At 37.7% G+C, this 19,959-nt stretch overlaps 1 protein-coding gene across 1 annotated transcript in view; it reads right to left on the bottom strand.

Annotated features, from left to right (window-relative positions):
* Positions 1-5,273: 5,273 nt before the first annotated feature.
* The window catches only part of cdh8 (cadherin 8), a 214,747-nt gene continuing 200,061 nt past the window's right edge, over positions 5,274-19,959 (bottom strand). The window contains exons 11-12 of the mRNA XM_036584468.1: positions 8,984-9,235; positions 5,274-6,598 (exon numbers count right to left, since the gene is read on the bottom strand). Coding sequence (XP_036440361.1) covers positions 6,105-6,598; positions 8,984-9,235 — 746 coding nt within the window. The 3' untranslated portion in view covers positions 5,274-6,104. The remainder of the gene's footprint in view (positions 6,599-8,983; positions 9,236-19,959) is intronic.

Below are 19,959 nucleotides of genomic sequence, written 5' to 3'. Positions count from 1 at the left end.
TATGCATGTATAATAGTGTGAGGGTTATTACATTTGTATGAAAAGCTGATTGTCCAACAAGACATTTCTGATTGTAACAGGTGTGTAATTACCTACATTATGAGTGTAATTAAACTGCATCTTCACAGGAAACACTGACTTTCCTAACACTTAGCTAGCTGTAGTGATGTGCTTGTGGTTTGACATGATAACCAAAGTTCTGGCTTTAAACCATTCTGCAATGTGATGGTCTTTACACAGCAGTGGCACATATATTTAAAGTAATATTTATATATATTTAACTAAAATAAACTGTATATATTGTTTCATACTTTTAACAACTACACTGGAACTGTCTACTTAATTAGAAGTGTAACGTTTACACAGTTACTGTTTGCAACATGCTGTCTTGATAAAATCACATAGATAGTCTGTAACATCACAGCACCTACAAAACGATAAATCAGTAACATTTTACAGGAAATATAGGTACATGGAGCATTCATGGCATATTCATAAACAGCTCAGTAACAGTCCATTACAATTTCATAATCATTTTTAAACATTCACCAGATGCATTCAATGATGAGTAATGAACTTGTAATGAATCGACCACACACTCACTGATGCTCAGTGTAAACAATCATTAATAATTAAAATTCATGCAGGGTATAAACAGGCTACTATATTAAGCACATAGTAAGCCTATTCAAGAGCATTTATTGTACTTAATTTAGCCACAAAGCATTTATGATTGATAAGAAACTTATGCAAATTACAATAACTACTTGTAGAAATGATGCATCTTACAGTAACATTACAGTAAAATTACATCATCGCACTTTCATGATCAACTTATGAAATATTAATGAAAATTTGATGAACTTCATGCAGATTAATGTAATGTGTAAGAATGTGAAACTTCATTAATTATTGTTTTGTATCTACCATGAACTGAATGTTTTTAAGAATTTATGAATTTTAAATGTTATTAAGAGATCAGCAGTGAGTGCGATATGGATATCTTTTGAATACCATGTGCTTAGAACCGTATTTGTTCCCTGAGCTGAAGGAATATATTTTAAAGTATTCATGATCATATCTCACCATAACTCACCATTGAATGCTTTTAATCAATTATTCAAAATGATTATGTAACATAATGAAGCGTTACCGCACTGTTTATGAATATACCATGAACGCCACATGCACATGTCGTTTGTGTAAAGCATTGCTGTTAAAGAGGAATTCCACCGCTTACCTTGTTCTTCCACTGACTGGCCACTTTATTAGAAACACCTACCTTGTACTTCCACTAACTGACCACTTTATTAGAAACACTTTGTACTTTCACTGACTGGCCACTTTATCAGAAACACCTACTATGTGCTTCTACTGACTGGCCACTTTTTATTAGAAACACCTACCTTGTACTTTCACTGAATGGCCACTTTATAAGAAACACCTACCTTACATTTTCAGTAGTTACATTCTTGTTGCATGTATTATTAATGTGTAACTATATAGTTATTATAGCGACAATATTAAGTGGCACCAAAACCCCTTCTATGAGTAAGTGTATCCAAACGTTGGACTGGTACTGTATTTGCTTTGCCCTGATGTAATGCAATTGAACACATAGATTAGTGAAACCAATCAGAGCGTCATCAAATATCATTCCTGATTCATAAGGCTGTAACGCTTGTTGGGACGATGATAATGAAATAAGAGGTAAGAAGTTCTGAAAAAATAAAATATAAAACATATTTTATGGGAATAAGTTGAAAAGATATCTTCACTTCCACATGAAGGCATTATTAGGTGTTGCTTCAAGACCAAAGATGGAAAAAAAAAAAAAGTAATGTAACACTTTGGACAAAAACACTGTACAGTAATGAAATAAGACTCCACAGTTGTTTTGCTATGCAGCTCATATTTTCTACTGAAGATCTTTATTATTTTTTTCCTCTCTGGAACAAATTAAGCTTTTAATGATTGTGCAGCTATCTTTGCATCTCCCTGCCATAACTGTAACAGTATACACATACTGTCATGTTGGAGAAATCACATTTTATGGGGTGGTTTGAGGACATTATGCCACCATAATGATATTCAAATTCTGTATTTGATATTATAATCTTCACCCAGGGGCACTGTCTAAATGCCAAAGAGAATAAATAGTCATGCAATGTGCTCGTATAAGTGTATACATTCGCATTAATGCGCATAGGCAGGCGTGCGTTTACTTGTGCACATACGTTTGCATGGCTGTACTTGTTTGAATAACAAGCTATATAAATTCACTCTGACTCAGACAATCATTGACAAGAGCAAGAACTTTTGTTATTCATGAAAAGACGGATAGCAGATAATATTGAGGAGGAATTCTAATCTTTCAGTGGGATTAACAAAGAGAGAAGCTGAGTCTCAACAGATAAAATCAGGGCTTTTTTTTTAAGATGAGAGGAGGAAGGAGATTGGTACGCCTCTAAGCTTCTACTTTGTTTGGGAACGCTATGAGGAACAGATAATTAAAGCTATCAAAATCTCTCCTACAAAGGATTCGAGATTGATGAAAAAAAAAGAAACAGACTTTTCCTACGAGATCTTGCGAGATATAGCAAGAGCACAATATGACAGTTCTAAAGAGATTAAGCTGTAGTTGTAGTTATAAAGAGATTAGGACTGGTTCTAGGTCGATAGATGAAAGAAAAGAAAGGAAGAGGAGGGCAGCAGAACAGCAACACAGGATACTACAGATTCGGAAGATGAAGCATTTCAAAGGAGAAGTGAGAGACCACGTAACTTAAGAATAGCCCAGACGGTTGGCATTGTTTTTAGTGCTGTCATAACCCATTAACACCTTAAAATCCCAGATTTAATACACACCAAGACTTATTATTCAGTAACTACAGGCACTTTAATGCACACTGGCTGAGCTATTCTTAGGCTGTAGAAGAGTGTAATGGAACTTTGGGCTGGCTGGTGGGTCCTGGCCATTTAACAGCCTAACATGATAACTATTTAAAATTATTAACTCATTTTCCCAGCTTAATTCTTCAATCCATATGTAGTAACGCAGGCTGAAGTCAGGCTGCAGCATGCTGTAACTTGATGGGATAGAATCCACAATTGTAGTTCTCTTGTTAGAAGCTTTTAAATGGCTTTTAAAGTGACACCTGCAGCAGACTAGACTGGACAATGACATGAGAGAAATATGGATAAATCAATGAGCAGCAAACTAATAAAAGCAGCAGCTTGGTGGATCTCCAGGTCCCCTCGAGAGCCTCCACTGCATGATCTATGATGTATATGATATTTACACCCGTTGACAATATACACCGATCAGGCATAACATTATGACCACCTCCTTGTTTCTATGCTCATTGTCCATTTTATCAGCTCCACTTACTATATAGGTGCACTTTGTAGTTCTACAGTTACAGACTGTAGTCCATCTGTTTCTCTGCATACTTTGTTAGCCCCCTTTTACCCTGTTCTTCAGTGGTCAGGACCCCCATGGACTATTTGGGTGGTGGATCATTCTCAGCACTGCAGTAACACTGACGTGGTGGTGGTGTGTTAGTGTGTGTTGTGCTGGTCTGAGTGGATCAGACACAGCAGTGCTGCTGGAGTTTTTGAACACTGTGTCCACTCACTGTCCACTCTATTAGACACTCCTACCTTGTCAGTCCACCTTGTAGATGTAAAGTCAGAGATGATAGCTCATCTGCTGCTGCACAGTTTGTGTTGGTCATCCTCTAGTCCTTCATCAGTGGTCACAGGACGCTGCCCACAGGACGCTGTGGGCTGGATATTTTTGGTTGGTGGACTATTCTCAGTCCAGCAGTGACACTGAGGGGTTTAAAAACTCCAGCAGCACTGCTGTGTCTGATCCACTCGTACCAGCGCAACACACACACTAACACACCACCACCACGTCAGTGTTACTGCAGTGCTGAGAATGATCCACCACCCAAATAGTACCTGCTCTGTGAGGGTCCATGGGAGTCCTGACCACTGAAGAACAGGGTAAAAGATGGACAGATGGACTACAGTCTGTAATTGTAGAACTACAAAGTGCACCTATATAATAAGTGGAGCTGATAAAATGGACAATGAGCATAGAAACAAGGAGGTGGTCATAATGTTATGCCTGAGCAGTGTATATGCACTCATTGACTCAATCGTTGGAACATGCAGATACTGTTGCTCTCACTTTTTGTGAAAGTCACATGATTTTCATATTCAGTGTTCTGTGTTCACACAATAAAAATAATGGTAATGAATTTTTGAAGGTAATGGAGCTTATTTTGTCCATTCATATAGCTATAACAAATGCACTACACTGGACAGCACCCAACCTCAGAGGCCTATTGAGAAGCATGGTCTCACTTTGTATAACGCTTAAGAAATATTCCAGCCATAAATATTTATAAAAATATATTTCACGAAGTAGGAAACAGTACATGGGTATCTTAGATTACAATACAGAGAGTAGATAATTAAACATACAAGTATATAAGCATTAAAGCACAGTAGAAAATATGATCTGCATGTAAGTCTATACTGTCCAGTCTACTGAAAATGACCATACTGTATCAGTACAAACCCAATTATGCACGCAGCTGTAGTGCCATATTTTATCTCCATGTGCAAGAGCCAACGTGCATAGACAAAACAAATAAACAAACAAACAAACAAAAAAATCCTCAAAGAAAGCTAAGGATGTCAGCGGTGACTATGTACACGTCTCTTTTTTTACTCTAATATCATACAGTGTAGCACATTACGGACAGGTCTGTAGCGTATTCCTTTACTTTATGGATTTGATTACCAGAGGGTTATACATATAATTGTTTGGAAAAGAAAAAAAAAAAATCGAGGGGTCAAATATGAACATGAACTAAATCCACTCAGCTATTGTGCTTGAAATGATCACTGGTAACACTGTATACAGTATATTAATATATACACACACAGTATCAATAAAACGTCCTTCCGATTTGCTCTGTGGATGTCACAGTCAGTGTGATTCGCCTCCTCTGTGTTTGCAGTGTGGAGTTTCTGATTTTAGCATCTTTAGCATTTATAAAATAGCTTGCCATCGGTGACAAATGCAGCAATGAAACAAAGCAGGAAAGGAAGAAACCGAAATGACACATTATTATTTTTACCTATTTCTTGTTTTCTTTTCATATATACCCGCAGCACAAAACAGACGACTGGCAATGAATATTTATATATTTATATAAATCATACTACCATTATGAAGAAACACGGTCGATGTTGGAAAAAAAGTTGAAATACAACTGTATTTAATGTTTGCTTCTGTAAAAAGAAGGCCTCGTTGTTCCTACATTTCTCTTTTTTTCTTATTCAGTCTTTTATAGGCTACTAATCTTCGAGTGTGAAACACACTAATAGCATGAATACAAAGTGTTCTGTATAAAGCAAAGCCACAAGGCTTATCCAGTTTGTTCAGTAAATCCGGCCGCTCGGTATCAAATGGTATCTCAACTAGTACCTATTAAAGCCAATGTTATGCGCTCGTCTTGAAGCTCATCTTATCTTTAATCGTACATACATTCAGCGAAGTAATGTAGACCGTATATTGCTTTATAGTTGATTTTGTAGGGTTGTTTTTCTTTTTCGTTGTTGTTTTTTTTTTTTTTCTTTTTCCCCCTTGGATTGACTGAATGACAGAGTTGGAGTTTTTTGGGAGTGGAGCCGTTATTTGAGGCCTTTGCAGTTCGTCCTCCACAAAGCCTTGTGTCCAGAAACCACGTTCTCCATCGAGTCTCTTCAAGCGACTACCAAGAATCTACTTGTTTGATGTTTCTGGTGGTCACAGTGAACAACAAATACCCAAAATTTACTGCTAGACACTCAATGACAGTAATCTAAAATCACTCCACGAGAATCATCGACCTCCTACTACAGACATCGTGTTGAAGTTCGGCTCGACGTTGTGATGTTGTATATGACTAATATGCTATCATGTCTCTCTAACAGTTCTTGAGGAAAAAAAGGTGGCCTTGTGTTCTTGAAATCCGGCAACCCCCCGTTAGCGTTATACGCGAGTCACGTGGATAAAAGCAAAAGGGTCTGAGGGGTTTCCAAGGTCAAGTTTCTTTGTCGCTTTCGCCCACAGAGTAAAGTTCCCCCAGTCTTCTGAAGTGTGGCCCCCAATCTCTGAGGTAGTCATAGTTCTGGTCTGAGTCTGAAGACGCCGTCTCCAGTGAGCTCAGAGAGCCGGCGATGGAGCCTCGGCCTTCGTAGCCGTAAATCTGGATGGAGTCGTAAGGGGGCGCTGTCGGGTCGTTGTCCGCCTCGTGCAGGCGGACGTTAATGAATTCGTCCACGTCCACTCCGTTGGGGCCCGAGTGGTGACCCTGCCTGGGCATGAACTGCAGGTCCGGTTTGATGTCCTTGCGTGGCAGGAAGCCGTTGATGCCGTCCGGATTCTGTAGCGTGGCGATGTCGAAGGCCTCGGTGTCCTCCTCCCCTCCGCCCTCGTCGTCGTAACGGATGATGTTCTCCCGCACGTCCTCGTCGTCTTTGATGATAAGCGGCTCGTTTTTGTGTCTCCGTAGCGTCACAAACAGCACCACAATGACTGGAAAACATCAAACCACACACAAATTGACATGTTAATAAATGCAGCACAATTATAACCACACTGACTTGCCAGGCCATTTTATTTACTTACACCTGGCCATTTTATTAGAAACAATCACCATATAGGTCCACTATATAGATGTAAACTTACAGACTGTAGCTCATCTGCTACTGTACAGTTTTTCAGCCCACCATTACTCCATTCATCATTGGAAAGGGACCACCATAGGACCACTCGATAGACCAGTGGCCCCGTGATGAGAAACAGTCCATTGATGAAGGACTGGAGGATGAACCACAATGTGCAACTGCTTTTTGGTGCAATATAGATCCATTTTCCCTAAAGTTTCCCTAGAAGACTATTTGTAATACATAAACCTACACAGTTTCCCAATTTTAAACAGAACTATTTCACCACATGAATAATAATTTTAATATTTAAATAGTTATTTAATCTGCAATGGTTTAATATATAATCGTTCCTCCCTTTTTTAAAGGCGATTTAGGGAAAAGTTAAATTTAATATTCAATTAAATGCTGGTTATAGAATACACTCTCAGAGGAAAATGACCTACCAAGTGTTCTTTGACATAAAAGAACCACTTTCAGTTCCTCTTGAGAACCACGTTTGAAAAAGAATGTAAAGAAACTGCTTCTTTGACTTTTAGCAATGGTGGAGCCATTTTGGTGCTAAATAAAACCATCTTTAAAAGGTTCATCAAAGTAGAACTATACTCTTAAAAAAGACTCCTAAAAGTTTTTAAAGGGTTCTTTAGTAAAGATAATGGTTCTATAATGTACCATGAACACTCAAAGAATCCTTTGATATGTAGATGTATGTAACTGGTTCAATATAGAAGCTTTTTGAAAAGGGTTCTATATAGCACCCCAAAAGAGTTCTTCTACTATTACAAGGTTAGCATCATAACAATAGAGAAACCCTTTGGTTACTATATAGAACCATTTCCAAAAAAAAAATCTATATAGAATCATCCACAGCACAATGTGAAGAACACTTTCATGATGCAAGGATCCCTTTAATCTTGTTCATGGTTCTTTATAGAACCACTTTCTTTACCAAAGAGCCCTTAAAGAACTGTGTTTAAGAGGGTACTTTACTTTAGAATCATTATTGTGCAAGTATGAAGAACTCCTTTAAAAGTTTAAAGAACCTTCACATGATGTAAAGGCTCTTCCTAGAATCTTTGCATTACATAACCATAATTGGTAACACTTTCTATGAATGTCATGTTTGTAAGCATCTATAAACACATTTATAACATGTTATAATGCCTTCATATGGCATTATAAACATGATTATAAACATTTATAAAAAATGAATTACACTGAATTACACTTTATAGCCAAGTTTATTATACATTATGAATTGTTAATATAATGCATTATAAATAGTGTTAATAACATGTTATAATGTCAGTGCCAAAGAAGTCAGTCCCAGCTTGGAGAGCGTAAAGTAAAGTCAAATACCAAGCTAACGGTGGTGTACATTACCTTTCCCACATTGGGTAAAACACTGATGGCAGCTCTAGTTTAAACTCTGACATTTGAAGCCTGTAATGTGCTTTACTGTGAATGTTTTAGTGTTTCAGTAAATCCTTCAGTAAATACTTCAACTTGAAGCCTCACTCTGAACACTGGAGGAGGCTTTAGTACAGTACGCTTCACTTTACTTAGAGCGGACAAATACCACTTATGAGCTCTTATAATTTGTTATGAACAGTACTTATAATGTATTATGTTAACAATTCATAATGCATAATAAGCATGGCTATAATGTGTAATACATTTTTATAAATATTTATAGCCATGTTTATAATGCCTTATGAATGCATTATAACATCTTATGAATGTGTTTATAGATGCTTACAAAGGTGACATCCATAGAAAGTGTTACCCCATAATCATTTACAAAAATGGTTCTCTAACCATCTATTAGAGGGTGCTTTAGGGAACCAAAGGTGTTTTATTCTGTGGGTTCATACAAAGAACCCTTTTTGGATTATTATTATGGTCACACTTTATTTAGATGGTCCCCTATAGATGATCTACAGATACTTATATTATTATTTTAACCAAACTTTCTGGTGATACTCAGTTGAGTCTCAACAACATTATGGTTAGGGTTAGGTTTAGGAGTAGGTTTAGGTTTAGGGTTAGATTTAATATAATCTTTCAGACTCAACTTCAAGTTCAATTGCATTTCATTGATATTTAATTTAATGTTAGTTAAAGACAGACTGAGTAACTACAAAGTACATCTACATCTACAGTGGACCATCCAAATTATGAATTACCATTATTATTATTGAAATAAACAAATGCACTATAAACATGAGCGATCAGAACTGCTGCAGTGGCGTACCCAGCAGGAGGATGATGCAGGCCAGGATAGCGATCAGGGCACCCATGCTGAGGCCGATGGGCAGGACGAAAGCCTCGACGTTGCAGGACTGGACGGTGCCATCTTTGCTGCAGCCGCACACACGGATGGTCAGTGTGTTGGTGCTGCTCAAGGGGGGATCTCCATCATCGGTCACTATGATGGGTAGGAAGTACATCTCCTGCTTCTGCCTCCGGAAGTAATCGTGCTTCGTAAGAATACTAATGGAATTGTCTGGAAGATGGGAAAAATACTGAGCTTAGTTTTAGTCACACTACATGTCCCAAAGTCTGTGGACATAAAAAAACACATAGTAACACTGGGGTTAGCATAGCAACCATGCAGCAACATCCTAGCAATCACCTGGAACACTGCCAAAACCACTTAGACATCCTCAAGCAACCAACTGGAATACCACTGCAACCACCTTGCAACAGCCAAGCAACCACCAGGAACAAGCTGCATCATAACAATATTATAAAAAAAAGAAAAAGCTCTTTTCTAGATATCATGTAATTACTTATTGTATGTCATTGTGTGGCAAACCATCATTCATCATTAAGGACTGTGCTGTGGATAATGAATCTACATTATGACCACCTCCTCTGCATACTTTGTTAGCCCCCTTTTACCCTGCTCTTCAGTGGTCAGGACCCCCATGGACCCTCACAGAGCAGGTACTATTTGGCTAGTGGATCATTCTTAGCACTGCAGTAACACTGATGTGGTGGTGGTGTGTTAGTGTGTGTTGCGCTGGTCTGAGTGGATCAGACACAGCAGTGCTGCTGGAGTTTTTAAACACCTCAGTGTCACTGCTGGACTGAGAATAGTCCACCAACCAAAAATATCCAGCCAACAGCGTCCTGTGGGCAGCGTCCTGTGACCACTGATGAAGGACTAGAGGATGACCAACACAGACGGTGCAGCAGCAGATGAGCTATCGTCTCTGTCTTTACATCTACAAGGTGGACCGACAAGGTAGGAGTGTCTAATAGAGTGGACAGTGAGTGGACACAGTGTTTAAAAACTCCAGCAGCACTGCTGTGTCTGATCCACTCGTACCAGCACAACACACACTAACACACCACCACCATGTCAGTGTTACTGCAGTGCTGAGAATGATCCACCAAATAGTACCTGCTCTGTGAGGGTCCATAGGGGTTCTGACATATGCAGAGAAACAGATGGACTACAGTCTGTAACTGTAGAGCTACAAAGTGCACCTATACAGTAAGTGGGGCTGATAAAATGGACAATGAGCATAGAAACAAGGAGGCGGTCATAATGTTATGCCTGACTGGTGTACATACTGCTTGAGAGTGCAACTCAAGCTGCTGAGAAACTTTGACTTTGAGTTGGCAGCAGAAGTGAAAGTATGAACATAAAAGCTCTGCTTTAGCATGTAGCCTTATTTATGGCTGTTGGAGAACATGCCGTATATGCTCATATACAATATGATCCGATCTGAAATATGAAATATGAGTTCTCGGTCCTTGTGGAAGTGTCAGTGAGAAAAGAGTGGCACAAAGTGTCGTCCTTCACAGATGGCTCTTCGGAGATCCTTCGTGTTCATTATCTACTCCTTCATCGCCTCTTACCTTCGTCTTTTTATGCTTTACACTCCCTCAAGAATCTCCTCGGCAGCAAAATGTTTTTCTAATAGTCTCCAACTTTCTGTGTTTTCTCTCTCTGAGGCATACGGGAGAGAAAGCGGCACACGAAAAAGAAAATAGGTTGAAGAGAACGCTATGAGGCGGCGTAAACACTGAGATAATGCAGCAATGAGTAGAATAAATGAGTTATGGAAATGACTTCTTCATCACATGAAAGGCTGTCTTCGGAGCAGAAAGGTTTATTTCTTCTGCTTATGAAGGTGAACGCCATCACCTTTGTGCTGCCGATGAAAGCTGGGGCCCAGCTGCTTTTCAGCAGCTCATATTTGGTAAAATTAATGTGACAGAGATTTAATTTAAGTTAATAAACATGCTAATAAAAAAATTTAAATGTGACTTTATTTTTTGTCTTCCCTAAGATCACAAAGCAATTATTTGCAAATGCGCTGGGCTGCTTTATCATTATAATTACAGTAGCATTTCTTTTTCTCTATTGTGTGCAATAACCAGAGGAGGAGGAAAATTGTCCATCATACTAATTTGTCTTATTTTATCAGAAATAATATTTTTTGACAGAGAAAGGCTGCTACCTCTGAGCTCCTTCTTTCTAGCTTGAATGTTCATGTTTGTAAGGCGTATTACTATAGTATACAGTACCAAAAGGGCTCCAAAGCTTTGGTTTACATCATTAAGGATCAACATGTCTTTAATGTAAATGAACCTCAAACCTTTCACATCGGCACTTGAGCCAAAATAGACTGTCAAAGCATTATTTAGGCAACAATTGCACTTCATAGCAAGAAAGATACACTGATGAAGAGTATTGAAGACAAATTTACCTAAAGCATTTTCAAAGAGCTGCTTTACAGTGAACATCAAACATTAGCTAAAACATTTCAAAAGAAGACAAATGTCCTTAAACTTTTGACAAGCAGAGTATACCTGATCTTATGTAGGTCCTGGCTGAGTAGAGCACTGGCAGCTTTGGACTGATAGACAGATGTAAAAGCATGTAAAAGCATGTGATGGTGTAATGCAAAAGCATGTAAAGCAGGTGATGGTGTAATGCAAAAGCGTGTAAAAGCATGTAAAAGCATGTGATGGTGTAATGTAACAGCATGTAAAAGCATGTGATGGTGTAATGTAATAGCATGTAAAAGCATGTGATGGTGTAATGTAATAGCATGTAAAAGCATGTGATGGTGTAATGCAAAAGCATGTAAAAGCATGTGATGGTGTAATGTAATAGCATGTAAAAGCATGTGATGGTGTAATGTAATAGCATGTAAAAGCATGTGATGGTGTAATGCAAAAGCGTGTAAAAGCATGTGATGGTGTAATGTAATAGCATGTAAAAGCATGTGAAGGTGTAATGCAAAAGCGTGTAAAAGCATGTGATGGTGTAATGCAAAAGCAAGTATAAGCATGTGATGGTGTAATGTAATAGCATGTAAAAGCATGTGATGGTGTAATGTAATAGCATGTAAAAGCATGTGATGGTGTAATGTAAAAGCATGTGATGGTTTATTGTAAAAGCATGTAAAAATGTGACAGTGTAATGTAGAAACGTGATGGTGTAATGTGAAAGCATGTGACAGTGTTAAAGCATGTGGCGATGTAATGTAAATAAATTTAAAAATGTGACTGTAATGTAGAAATATCACAGAGTAATGCAAAAGCATACGACAGTGTAAAGTAAAAGCCTGTAAAAGCATGTGACAGTGTAATGTTAAAGAACATGATGGTGTAAAGTAAAAGCATTTAAAACGTGTGACAGTGTAATGTAAAAACATGTAAAAACGTGACAGTGTAATGTACAAGTGTGTAAAAGCATGTGCATGGTGTAAAGTAAAAGCATGTAAAAGCATGTAAAAGCATGCACCATTATAATGTAAATGTAACAGTAAATTTCAAAAGGAAGCAATATGTCTCCACACTTTACGTGCTCTGAGCAATGGGTTTGAGGGCAAACGCTGCAGTATTTTGTCACAGTTTCACTTCCCCTAAAAGCTCTCCGGCTCTTGCTCTCGGCCTGCCCAAAATCACCCACCACTGCTGTTAGCCTTATCATCACAAACAAAGCAACAAAATGTCCCAGACAGCTCCAGAGGGCTTCGCTGTTGCCTGCTGGGAGCAGGTGGGTATCGTCATCATCATCACCCAGACGCTATATATCCCTCTACACATCCACAGCGTAGCTGCAGGGAGTTACTTAACTGAATCTTCTGGGTGGAAAATCATGCAATTAGCTGCTACTAACCAGATGAGCACACTTAATGTCACGCAATATTTACTGTACAAGTGAAATATGACAGATGATGTGAAGATTGGGAGAGATTAGATTTGATCCTCATACAGTTTTTAAACCAAAACTAAATCACTGTATGCTTCATGCAGGTAATCCAGTGATTACAGCGATGTTTTTCATTGTAAGTACCTTTGTTTCTATTTTCGATATACGCCTCGCTGCCTTCCCTCTTTTTCAGATGAGTAACAACTGAAATATCAATATATTTTGTAAAAAGGATTTTATGCATTTTATCATATGTAGGTTATATTTGTGTAATGACACTTATATTTTCAAGAGCTCTGATTATAGACAGTGTAGACTGGTTTGGCTCGTATGCAGTTGTATGCAGAAGTTTGGGCACCCTGGTGAAATTCCACATTTTGTTGATTTTCTATGTGTAAATATGTTAACACACCCTCTACAGAGACACACCTCTGCACATTTTAATTTATCATTAATGTTTGTTTGCTAAATTTAACATATTGCAAAAATGAACTAAAAACAAAATGTGGCTTCTGCAAAAATGATTGCAGATTTTATATTTCATGCTGGGAGAATTGAACTCCAATGACCACTGCAGTACGCTGCCCTTAATGCTGGCAATTTCACATTGCCTCTCTACTGAAAACAAATATCCGATTCGCTGTAATGCAAACACAGCAGTCTGTTAGACGCCACAATAAACACAATGAATAAGGCATAGAAATTAATTCTCACTTTAGTTCACTGAAACCCTTCAGATTCTAAACTTTCAATCCATACCTCATCTGCTTTAGTGAGTAGTTAAAACACTACAGTTTTGCCATATTTATGTCTTTTTTAACATTAAAACAAACAGAAAACAGCAGTGCAGAATCGAACTTGTCAAAACAGAATATAAATTGAATGTAAACCTACCACTTACTATCATTGTTATTAAATATGTACTTAAATTGAATTGAATAACAAAAACTGTAAGAACTTCTAAGCATTAAATTCCTCTTACTGACATCACAGCCTGTGTATATCACTGATATGTGTCTGTTTCTTCAGATTGTGAAGATGCTGTTAAGACGCTGCAGGCTGAAGTGATTCTGTGTAAATATGTGCAGTTTGGTCCTCAGTGAGTCGACAGGTTTCTTCTTATCATGATTAGGACTGACTCTGGCCTTGACCGTCTCTAGGTAAGTACACATTCGCTCCTGTCCCACAGAGAGAGCAGCGAAGTTAGTTTCAAATATATGCTGTAGGGGACTTTTAATTCAAAAAGGTACCGAGAATGTATACAGATCAGGCATAACATTATGACCACCTCCTTGTTTCTACGCTCATTGTCCATTTTATCAGCTCCACTTACTATATAGGTGCACTTTGTAGTTCTACAGTTACAGACTGTAGTCCATCTGTTTCTCTGATACTTTGTTAGCCCCCTTTTACCCTGTTCTTCAGTGGTCAGGACCCCCATGGACCCTCACAGGGCAGGTACTACTTGGGTGGTGAATCATTCTCAGCACTGCAGTTACACTGATGTGGTGGTGGTGTGTTAGTGTGTGTTGCGCTGGTCTGAGTGGATCAGACAGAACAGTGCTACGATGTACCCTTGAGGGTTCCACTCCAGTGATAATTTAGTACCTTCTTTTCTGAGAATGTATGGTCTCATCATTATTTTCAACCAAGATAATCAGTTACCACTTTTTGGCGTGAAATTGATAAAGGACAGCAATCGCCTGGGGTCCAAGTGGCGATCATCGGGGTCCAAGCACCACATACCTTATACAGCAAGTGTAAGGTTTTTAGTAGTACACAAATGGTGGGGTCAGTTTTCAGAACAGTCTTTATTTATAGTACCTGTTGTTGAACTGCCTCAAAAGGAGATCTACGTACAAGCTAATATTTTGACCTTGGTATTGGACTGACATGACTTGTATTGGCATAGTGATTGAACTTAACTGAATATTTATACAATTATTTTATTCATGAATTCATGTTATGTTAGGTGATTAATTTCATGTTAAAATGACAAGCCTCTGGATGTCCTTCTTACTGAAAAAAAAATTCCTTTACTTGATTTAAATGTGCAGATTGATTCATTGAATCCACATGAATTAAATATAACACATCAACCCAATTACTGCAGTTCATTTTATTTATTTTTGGCAAGAATTGTGTTGATCTAATGTATTTTACACTTTTTTTTAGTGTACAGTGTGTGTTGCGCTGGTCTGAGTGGATCAGACACAGCAGTGCTGCGATGTACCCTTGAGGGTTCCACCCCAGTAACAAGAGGGGAACTGCCCCAGTGACTGTTTAGTACCTTTATTTCTGAGAGTGTAGTGTGGTTGATGGATAATAAAGTGTTATCTAGATATGATTTAATTGAGCTTTTTGAGTTTGAAGCTGTTTATTTGGCCCCTAAACAGGATCTGAGGCCCCATTACAGCCTTTACTGATCGTCTATATGTGAATATGTTTTGTGCTATTACAAAAACTTTGAAATAAAAGCACAGGCTGTTTTTAATGCTTACTTTCTATATTTTACTTTCTATAGAGTGAATGGTACATTTTAAAACCTATGCAGAATATTTTAGTATTTTAATATCAATTTACTTTTAGAGCCTTAAAGTTGTGACTTTTCCTTATTTCTTACATATGACTGATATTGAAACCACATTTCAGGCTGGTCACTGTTTATCCAGGAGAAAATTGTAACCCTATCTTCATGGTGCACCTCCTTCCTCATGCATGTAGAGTGTTTATCATTAATACTGTTCACACACTCATTACTAAACTTACTAAAAGCAAGGGTAATTCAGTTTTCCATGATATGGGCCCTTTAAATATACACACAGGGACTCTGGGGTCGGAGAGTAAAAGAGTAAAAGCTGGCAGAGTGCACTGGACGCCTCAGGCTGCCCATCAAAAGCTACTGACCTCACTGAGCTCTGGGATAAAACGACCATCTTTAGCTTCACCATGAACAAACTGACTCACAGCGCAGCCTCCTCACTCCTGCACATATCAAACAGGTCGTCATCAGTGATGCTCGGTCTGTTTTCAGTCTCAGCACTGCTGCTGCTTTATCTGGGGCAAAATCAGGAGCTATTCACAGCCACACACAGCCACACTGCGTTTTTCTTTGACGGCAATTAGTTTCTACTGTCCTCTTTTTCTCCACAACAACAGCCGCTGCATTGACTGTGTAATTATCGAAACAGCTTGTAATTACAGTTTTATATGCTATCTAATCATAACCTTTGGCCTTACCACATAAAACATAGCGTAACTTCACTTTTGAGATACTCAACAGTGCATTTTTTCTCCTTGATCTGAATCCTTTAGCCCTCTATTGCATGCATTAGGATAGCAAAGCATTAAGTAAAAAAAAAAAAATTGCTTCTATAAAATGGGCCTGTTATTTAAAATTAGAATTAAAAAAATAATAATAATACATGCTGGGCAACTTTTGGGGTTTGTTGCCTTGAGGCAACATTGTACAGCAATGGAAATAAATTATAAAATTTTATATATATTATTATTATTATTATTATTATTATTATTATTATTTACTTTATACAATATTTGGAATTAAACTGGATTTTTTTTTTTTACTTTACACAGCGCTTGGAATGAAACTGGGTAACTACACAATTTGTTGATAAATACTATAAATACTAAAATCATGAGAATAATTTCTCAGTGAATGTCACAAAATTGTCTACAATTAAATCATGAAAAAAATAAAATATTGATTGTTGGTACAGAAAATCAGAGAAAAATGATTTATGAAGACTTGGTTCTTTAGCTTCATAAACCAAACCTGAAGTAGGAAACCTGGGTGTGATCTTAGACTCTGGGCTCTGTTTTATCTGCATGTAAACAAAGACACTGAAGCAGCTTTTTATCATGTAAGTTCGGCCTTTTCTCTCTCAGAGCGACGCAGAGAAACTTGCATTTGTTACAGCAGAGTTGATCACTGTAATGATCTTCTTACTGAACTTACTAAGAAAACAGTACATCCTTTACAACTCGTACAAAACAGTTCATTTTTTTTAGTTATTCTGCTCCTAAACTGTGGAGCTCAGTTCACCTTTTATTAGACAGTCAAGCTCAGAGGTCACTTTTAAGAAGCATCTAAAAATGTATCTCTTTAACTCAGCATGTAATTAAAACTCTATATCTTGTGGTTTTTATCTTTAAATTTGATCTGTGACATTTTCTTCTGACTCTAAATAAATACTTGTAATTTCTTGTGTTACTGTTAAGCTTTACATTGATTGAAAGAATCATTCATTCAAATTTAAGTTAAATAAAACTAGTTAATTTTCTTGTTACCACATTAACTTTTTTTTTTAGGTTGATCTGATGAGCCATTTTTACAGTGTGAGGGAGACACAGTGTCTGGTGCATCTAAGCTGCACTGTGCCAAAAATGGCCACCAGGAGATAATGTGACCAAATATGAGTGTTAAATATCATTTATTCAAACTCTTCTCTTCATCATTAACCCTTCATTATTACTGATTATTTCATTATTGATGCAACATTGTACAATAGAGGGTGAATATTAAGCAGCTGCTGATGCAAAATATTTATTTTCCTAGATAATACAGCTTAACTGTGCTGCGAAAGAAAAAGGTGCACTAAAATCAATTAGATTTATGTAATATGTGCCTGGTTGCCAATTAATTTTAAGTGTGGCAGTAAAGTGACTTCACTTTTAATATTTGTTTAATTTTGCTTAAAACATTTTTAACTGATACTTTGCTATAAAAATAGTCAATGAAATTAAACAGTCTCATGTATAAAATATGATTGGCTGAATCAAAGTCCATGTTCGAGAGAAGACTTAATGTTACGATCTACACAACATTACAACACAAATATAGCTTTAGACCAAAACTGTCATAAAACAGTGTCTCAGACTTCAGGCAGTGTATCATGACCATTACATGTAATAACTTTCTGTGAGGGAGCTTTTAGAGGTGGACGTCTGGTTCCTATCACCACCACTGTGAACAATTCTGACTCAGTAAGTTTCTCTAGAACAGAGCGTTTCACACCAAACCACTCTGTTTACATTTTAACCTTTTAATAATGCAGAAATTGGTAGAGTTCCCATTTAACTACCAGCATAAGACCAATAGAGTTTTGAAATTTACAATGACTGGGACCAATTTTGTGTGAAAAGAATGTCATGCTAGGCCTTCTGGAAGGTCCAGATACAACTGTAGTCCAGCCAGGATTCGGTCAGTCTTTAGAAATGTAAATATTTATCTGTGTTGCAGACAGTGTGACCCCTGGTTCCTATCACCACCACTCATTAACTCTCTGCACAGTTCATATAAAAGCACTCTGAATGACTGGATCATGCAGAAATTTTGAACATTGGTGGAGTTCCCCTTTATTAAAGAGTATCAAGGACCAGAAGAAAGCAGCACCAATCACAGCTGCCTGTACTGCACTGTTCTCAATCAGCAGAGCACTGAAGCGAGACATATCAGGTCACGAGCACAAGCTGACCTGAAAATTGCCTCGTCATTTTCCAGCGTCCTCATATCCGCTAACTTCACATCTGCCTCGTTTACAGGAAGCAGTTTTTAATTAAGAAAGCACCGAGCCTCCTGATTCACCCAAATTCCATCTTCAGCTCTTCCACCACAACCAACAGATGGGACCAGATGAGGATTCTTCACCTCGAGCCTTTCGGAAAACATTACACAACCTCAGGGTTTACATGGGCGTAGAAGAGCCGAGGTCAGGAAGGTTACGTTCTGCAAAAAGCCGACCCGACCAGCTCACTAAACTGACCACGGTGTTTAGCAAACAAATTTAGAGCCATCTGCCGCTCCACCACTGCTTTGGGGAAGTCACCGTACATTGAGCTGAACCGCTAAAGCCTCACCAGGAACGGCCTGGATCCCGTTCATTCGCTTTCTTTCAAAATGCACTGGGGAGTAAAGAAATAGCCGATGTCCAAGCAGTTTCACATCTGCTAACTATGGGGTTCACTAACTCCACCAGATTTCCCCCTCACATGCACTAAAACGCCTACAGACTCTGTTCGACACAAATATATACATCTCTCTCTCTCTCTCTCTCTCTCTCCTCTCTCTCGTGTTGATCAAGACTAATAGTAGCACTGCCAAAATATTTCTGTTGTCACTGAATATTCATATAAATTATGACAACAGACTCTCATGCACAAATTTGGCCAAATGACATTGTGATCAAATTACACGTTTGTTCATGTTCTAATTGGAAATAAGGCAAAGCATCTTCTACAGACGACGAAGTAATAAAATCTACTTATAATGCATTATATTAACAATTCATAATGTATAATAAACATGGCTATAAAGTGTAATTCATTTTTATAAATGTTTATAATCATGTTTTATAATGCTATATTAAAGGCATTATAACATGGTATAAATGTGTTTATAGATGCTTACAAACGTGACATTCATAGAAAGTGTTACCATGAGAGTACATGACTTCCTTTAAATGTTATGGACATTTCATAATACCATATAGTGCATTATAGGTGCTCTTTAAATGAGTAAAATAATCATATCTAACTGGTAATAAAAAGACATATAACTTAGTTCACTAGTACATAGCTTGCAAAAAATAAACAAACAATGTCTCACATCCTATTTTCAACATCTTGAGATAAAAGCTGAAATGGGCAAAGCCATCTAATACCAGCTTGCTAAAGTCACTATATTCCTAAACAAGGCAGCTGCCATTTACTGCTGTTATGTACTGGCTAACAAAGCTCTCTGTGCTGCTAACCATTTAGTTTTGATTGCCACCAGAATAAACAACCTCTATCAAATTCACACTACATAGAAAAGTTATGCTTTCGTATTTTTTTGGTTAATTTTTAAAAACTTGAGGCAGTGCCAGATCCACCAAAAATCAGCCCTTATTCTTTCACTCCAGAGTCTTCTCTGAAGTCCCAGAAGTATTTATACCCAACAAATGTTTACCTGGATGTATGCCTGGATATGTTGTGATGCAGAAAATATGCCAGAAGCTTGTAATACACTGTTAGAAACAAATGGTTCTGTTCAG

This window comes from Colossoma macropomum, unplaced genomic scaffold, assembly GCF_904425465.1.
Source record: "Colossoma macropomum unplaced genomic scaffold, Colossoma_macropomum, whole genome shotgun sequence".
NCBI classification, from domain to species: domain Eukaryota; kingdom Metazoa; phylum Chordata; class Actinopteri; order Characiformes; family Serrasalmidae; genus Colossoma; species Colossoma macropomum.
The sequence above is the reverse complement of the archived record's forward strand: the minus strand, read 5'-3'. Positions and strand labels throughout refer to the sequence as shown.